The sequence below is a fragment of the Hemibagrus wyckioides genome, linkage group LG12 (assembly GCF_019097595.1).
Source record: "Hemibagrus wyckioides isolate EC202008001 linkage group LG12, SWU_Hwy_1.0, whole genome shotgun sequence".
In the NCBI taxonomy this organism is placed as follows: Eukaryota; Metazoa; Chordata; class Actinopteri; order Siluriformes; family Bagridae; genus Hemibagrus; species Hemibagrus wyckioides.
In genome coordinates, this window is record NC_080721.1 from 12,264,170 (window position 1) to 12,271,145 (window position 6,976).

General features: G+C 40.9%; 1 protein-coding gene across 1 annotated transcript; it reads left to right on the top strand.

The window, feature by feature from the left end:
• The first annotated feature begins 1,634 nt into the window (after positions 1-1,634).
• Positions 1,635-6,153, top strand: LOC131362903 (protein Tob2). Its single transcript, XM_058405236.1, has 2 exons — positions 1,635-1,858; positions 4,623-6,153. The coding sequence occupies exon 2, from the start codon at positions 4,887-4,889 to the stop codon at positions 6,072-6,074; it is 1,188 nt and encodes a 395-aa protein (XP_058261219.1). The 5' UTR covers positions 1,635-1,858; positions 4,623-4,886; the 3' UTR covers positions 6,075-6,153.
• The last annotated feature ends 823 nt before the right edge of the window (positions 6,154-6,976 follow it).

Here is a 6,976-nt window from a genome sequence, read left to right on the forward strand (position 1 = left end):
AAAAATAATCTATGATCTAACAAACAATAAACAAAGGGCTGAATGTTTATTTATTTCTGAGATATAATTCAAGATACAAGATTCAAAGAACTTTTTTAATCCCAGGGGGATTGCCGTGTTCCAGTCGCTCCAAAAAAAAATGGAAGAGAGGAAGAAAGAAACCTGTACTGTATACAAGAAGAAAACTGAAAAGAAGAAGAAAAAAGTTTTTAAAAAAATACTGTACAAATAATAGTGTAGAACTGTAAGATTGCACACAAGGATTATAAATTGGTGATCGTTTTTAATAGGTGATAATGGTGGAATTGTAACGTGTATAAAAGGCCCATAATTACTATTGCAATAATAATAATAAGTATATTAGTGTACGCTTACATATGAGAAGCCTAATAAAAATATTAACTGTCTCTACACACACACACACACACACACAGCTGCAAAACGCTTAAGAGCCTGTTGTTTAGATGACCAGCACACACACACACACACTACACTACCCACAGTGCATTTCTCCAGGCAGGCTATTACTCTCCAGCCTGAGTGCTCGCACTTGTCCAATTAAAGCTGACTCGTCCTTTTTATTGTCCAATAGAAGTTCTGTTGCTATCACAGCTCATATTTTTAGCTTTGCCCACCACAGTACAGCCTCTAACACAGAAATCAGAAAATATCAGCTCGCCACAGAAAGTAGGAGCGACTGTCCACTGTATAATATAATATAATATAATATAATATAATATAATATAATATAATATAATATAATATAATATAATATAATATAATATAATATAATATTATATATGGTTTGAATGTATCTTCTTATGGAGCTTATTTAATAAAATATGTATTTAAAGAAAATACATTTATCAGTCTTAATTTAACGATCAAATTTCACTTGAAGTACATATCTTTTCATTCACAATTTACAATTATTAATATACACATAAACACTCAAGATCGCTTTGATCTTCAATATTTTTTAATTATTGTTGTCATTTTTTAATTTTTTTTTTATTTCACCTTTTTTGTTTTTCCTTCCCATCCCTCACTTACTAAAAAAACAAAAACAAATATACATAGTAAAAAGATAGATAGATTGATAGACAGACAGACAGTCAACAAAATAAGAAGAAGAAGGAGAAGAAGAAGAAGAAGAAGAAGAGAGAGAGAGAGAGAGAGAGAGAGAGAAGAAGAAGAAGCAGAAGAGAGAGAGAGAGAGAGAAGAAGAAGAAGAGAGAGAGAGAGAAGAAGAAGAAGAAGAAGAAGAAGAAGAGAGAGAGAGAGAAGAAGAAGAAGAAGAAGAAGAAGAGAGAGAGAGAGAGAGAGAGAGAGAGAGAGAGAGAAGAAGAAGAAGAAGAAGAAGAAAAGGAAGCAGAAGAAGAGAAAGAGGGAAAAGAAGAAGAGGAAAAAGAAGAAGAAGAAGAAGAAGAATGGATGCATACTTTATTAAAGTTTTGATTACTTTTCTTGATTAATTAATTGCATCCTTGTTTATTATCGGTGTTAATAACAACACACACGGTTTCTGGTGTTTGTGTATTTAATAGTTGTGTGGCACGATACCATAAATGGTCGGAAAAAGTAGTTCCGGCCTGCCGACGTCACAGAGGTGGGCGTGCCCGGGAATGTGCTCAGTATAAATGCGCGAGGTTGACAAACAGTAAAGTTTCCGTGAGCCGCTATAGAGAGCCGAGTGCGGCGTTCAGACGCGCTTTATAACCACTTATTCATGTGCACTTTTATAATTTTATAAGCTCCGTGTCTCATCAGCTTAAGTTCATTTTCGTCTCTCCCTGGAAATGTAGGAATAACAAGAAGAATAATAAGCCTAATAATAATAACACTAGCAGTCACTCCGGTAAGTAGGCTGTAGATCTGTTATTATTATTATAATATATGAATATGTATGAATGTCACCTTATTATCTACTGCTTATGTCGTTCATCTGTGAACTTTGTCTTGTAAAGGAGTGAATGTTCCCTTGATGTGTGTTGGATTTCTGGTTTTTCCTTTTAATTATTGAATGAATGGATTCAGCTCTGTCGTCCATTTTAGTGGGTTTTTTCCTCCAGGTTTGTATTTAATGCCCAGCCGATTTATTGATCAGAAATGAGTCCTGGGTTTTATCACTTACATTATTTAGATTAAGGATTAAGGGTTAGCTTGTGCATTTTTGTGTTGAAATAATACGTGAATTAATCTTTACCATGCTCTGTATCGCTTTGTAGTCTTGCATTCTTTATATATAAATCTACTATTTAATTTATTTCTTCTTTGATTTATCAATTAAGTTTCGACCACACAGGATTTCCCTTCAGCACCTGTGTGACACCTGATATAATTTATGTTCGTTAGAAAATCTCATGTATTTGAAATCCACCTCTTTAGTGGAAATATCATGATTATAATCTGCTCATGGAGTGAAATCTAAAACGTTTAGTGTTTTGGTTGTGCTTATATTTTTTTAAATGGGGTGTGTGTGTGTGTGTGTGTGTGTGTGTGTGTGTGTGTGTGTGTGTGTGTGTGTGTGTGTGTGTGTGTGTGTGTGTGTGTGTGTGTGTGTGTGTGTGTGTGTGTGTGTGTGTGTGTGTGTGTGTGTGTGTGTGTGTGTGTGTGTGTGTGTGTGTGTTTTTTCTTCTCTCCCAGCTGGATAAACAAAGCTAATGTAAACCAAACACCTGCTGATGGACAGTCAATAACACTCCAAGCCTCCCACACAGTTTGCATTCTTTTTTTTTTTTTTTTTGCATTAATATTTGTGGCAAAATTAGAGGAACGTGTGCAACCTAACGTGTGGTATTTAAAAAACAAAACAAACAAGGTTGCAGGAGGTAAAGGCTTGCTGTGGTGAAGTTTGCTGTAGATGAAGTTTGGGAGGAAATCAGGGAGAAATGCAGTGAGTGAGTGTTTAGGAGGTCGTGTTTGTGTGCATTGTAGTCACTTGATTTTCTCAGGGCAGTTTCACATCGCATGACATTGAGTGACATTGAATAGAAGACCTGAGTTTTGGAGTCAAGAGATCTTTTATTCGTTTATTTTCAATAGACATAACAGATCGACACCATGCACATTAATCAGGATACAGTCTGCTTAATTAATGCAGGGAGATTTAACAGAAGGAAACGCAGATTATTGCCATTTAGAGGTTTATTATATTCGACAAGCTAAACTGTCGAGACGCATTTCAGGCCATTTTCTGAGCTTTTAAAGTGTTGACATCGAGGACAAGTCGAATAAACATGAAATAATCCAACTGGGAGGGGAAAAGACAATGAACGATGAACGTCAACATTAACAACCGCATCCAAAGCAATTAGTGAACACATCAACCTGCGACATTAGCCTGCTAGCTCGAGCAAAGTCTCCATGACCTTATCGTCGCTTATTTGCGGTATCAAAAAAACTCCTAAACGTCCTTTAATATAAACGATGACCAGACATTTAACATTTTAAAGCTTATAGACTGCGGTTGAAGGCGACTGAGAGCATTGTCGGTTTGCAGAATTCACCCGAGTCTGTTTTGATCAAGCGGAGGCGGACACGCACGGTTATGACGTCACGGCGCGTGCGGGGGGTGCTGGGGGTCGTAGTTCCAACAAGAGTCGGCCATCTTGATCAGGCGACAAGTATTGATTATACAAAACAAAATCCGGCGAATGTTAAAAAGGATAAAGAATTGACTTTCTTTTTTTTTTTAACTGCAAACAAAAGTATGTTAATAGTGCGTGTTTACAAAATAAAATACAAATCCTCACTACAGGTCAGCTGCCAAAACAATAGATGAGCCGGCCAAACTGGTGGACGCTCTTCACCAGCTCCTAATGTAGTTTCCACCTTCCATATAGCTTCTAATTTTCTTTACTTTTCCAATTTTATCATCTTTGCAGTCCAGAAACAAAGCAACACTTATTCATTCTCAGTCCCATTTTTTTTTAAAAAAACAAAAAACATCTTTCTCAACACACAAATGTATAGTTTCAGAGGTGGGAGGTTTGCTGGTAGACTATAAATGGGGATACTGCTTTCTCAGTTGTCTTGAGGTTTTTGTTTTCCTGAATTTGAATGTGCAGAACCTGCTAGTGCTTCAGCGCTGTTTGTCGAATAAAACTCGTTTGAAATGAAGTTCAGCTTGACACAAATCCTCAAATCCTTTATTAATGTGGTGAAATAGTCATGAGTTCTGTTTATGGACCAGGTTGCTTGAGAGTTCTTTCTGCCTATGGTTAAATTTCAGTTTAACTTCGTCTTAATTGGTGATGAGACTCTGTTTACTAGACTGCTAACTCTTCTATCCCCTCCTCAGTAATAATGCACTCTCCCAGCTCCTACCATTGTACCCATTCCCCAGTGAATTTTTTTATTTATTTATTTTTTTTAAACAGTTGTGTAATTTATCTAGATTACATAATTTCAGGTGACACTCATTTCTGTCTCCTTTTTCAGTCTTGCACTTTTCTGGCTTGTTTTCTGTGTACTCTTGCTGCTGCCAGCAGGACTAGATGAGGGATTTGAGATGAGCACAGATTGCCGCCTCAGCCGTAGCATCTGCTAAAATGCACACTCGATCTTTTCCCCAGTGTTTGGTGTCTGAATGGTAATTTCTTTTCTTGTGTCCTTTTCAGATTGGAGAAAGTGGGTCTTGAGACGTCCAGGCTTTCAGTAAGCCCACTGTGGTGTAGCAGGTCAGAAATTTGTCTGGGACCAATCGCATCTGGACTTCTCCTCTGAAACAACAGTGTTTGAGCTGCACGCTACCAGATTTGACTAGGATTTTTACCCCCCTGTGCAATTCTGACAAGATGCGGTAACTGTCATAGGCCTGTTCTGGCCTGAGAGATTCAGGACGTGAGCATTGTGTTCTGGACCCTTTAATTCTCTCTTCAGCCATGCATTTAGAGGTGAAAGTTGCACTGAACTTCATAGTGTCCTACTTGTACAACAAGCTACCACGGCGAAGAGCAGACCTATTCGGGGAGGAGCTGGAACGCATCCTGATGTCACGCTTTGAAGGTCACTGGTACCCAGAGGCTCCATTACGTGGTTCTGCTTTCCGCTGCCTTCATCTCGGAGTCCCTGGGGACCCCGTGGTTGATTTGGCAGCCAGAAGGAGTGGGTTGGACATGGAAGAAGTTCGTGCCAATGTCCCTCCAGAACTCAGCATCTGGATCGACCCTTACGAAGTGTCCTATCAGATTGGCGAGAAAGGGGCAGTGAAAGTTCTTTACATGGAGGATCCGCCAGGCTTGGGAGGTGAAGCTGAAGAACCAGAATGTTTAGGAGGGCTTTGTAAAGGAGAGATGGAACTGGAAGATGGAAAGAGTTTGGGCTTCAACCCAGACGCTCAGGTCTTTGTGCCCATCGGTGGCCAAGTATCACCAGTCATGCTTCCGTCACTCTCTAATTCACCCACACCGCTCTGTCAAGGTCTGTTCAACTATGCAGGCTCCAGTACTCCAACAGATCCCACTGTGCACTCCAACACCTCCTCCCCATCTCCACCAAGTATAGGGATGCCCTACCCTCACCCAGCTGCCCAACCCAGCTCCCGTCCTGTTCCGCAACAAATCACCTTCACCACAGCCAGCTTTGCTGCCACCAAGTTTGGCTCCACCAAGATGAAGAAATGTATGGGATCTGGTGTGGTGGGTGGATCTGGCACTGTTGGTGCACCTCAGCAGAGGATGCTGAGTCGTTCCCCCACCTCAGTGCCCTCCATTTCACCCCCTGGACTGGTGAAGCACAAGCCCCTGTCTCTCTCCATGCACTCCCTGGCTGGTCCAGTCTCCAGCCAGCTCTCCCCTAATGCCAAAGAGTTTGTCTACCCTGCCTCCCAAGGGCCTCTTTGTTTTGAAGCTGAGGCTCCACACCTGACACATGCTGGTCCATTCCAGGCCCAGCTTCCAGGCCCTGCTCATCCACATGCCACCTTTGATCCATTCTCTAGCCCACCACCACCAGGCCATGCTATGAGTGTCATGGGAGGCGGCAGTGGAATTTCCTTCATGGAGGGTCTGGGGGGCTACAACCTGCAGTACTCCAGCCAAGCTTTCCAACCTGTAGTATTGGCCAACTAAATGTTGAAAAAGCTTAAGTCTTCTGGGAATTTTTTTAAATTATTTTTTTTTTTTCCACCAGTTGTTACTAATACATAAAGTTAAGATGGTGTTATGACTACTAAAACCACTTGTGATTTATGTTTCCCCCCTCCATAGATTTCTGTTCATATTCAAGGGTAATTCTTTTCCTTTCTCCCAAGCTAATGGGAAATATCCGGCCTCCTGCTGCACAAATGTTTTGCATTGAATGCTAATTTGATCTGGGTGTTTCTCACCAAGGTATAGTTCACTGTAGCCTGGTGGAGCAGCATGAGCTTATTCCAGTACAGCTCCTTTCATGCTGTGAAAGAGCTTCGTGCTTCAGGTTGAGATCATAGAGAGCGAATGCTTTGGAAGGTTCAGGAAAGTGGTGTTTGGGAGGGGTTTTTTTTGTGCAGACACAAATCTTGCACTGTTTTATTTCTTTCTGTGGTTTATGAGTAAAGAGTCAGGACACAATGCACACTATGGGTATCAGGTCTAGTTTTAGAGAAGTCAAATGGGGTAATGCTTTAAAGCTGTGATGCTGTTCAGGAAGGCTGTGTCTTTATATCTAAAAGCCATAATATGGTTCAGTGCTGGTGGAGGTAGAGGGGGGGGGGGTCCGTGGACAAGTTTAAAGGCAGTGGCAAGATGACTGTTAACGTGGTGGTGTTGAGCTCCTGTAGGAATACAGAAACCAGTGGTGCGTGAAGGTACGAGGGCAGAACTGGAGAGGATGGGGAAGCAGGGTAGCAGAAAGGCTGGTGATAAATGATGTGGCTTTGGGGAGGAAGGAACGATGGGAATGTGCACATGGGCAGCTATAACCTTTAGTGGTAGCTGAGGATCGCTGAGCTTGGTGTCCTTCAGAGTTTGGAACTATGAATGTGAATCTCTTC

Coding starts and splice junctions, on each gene's coding strand:
- LOC131362903 (XM_058405236.1), top strand. CDS start 4,887: ATGCATTTAGAGGTGAAAGTTGCACTGAACTTCATAGTGTCCTACTTG.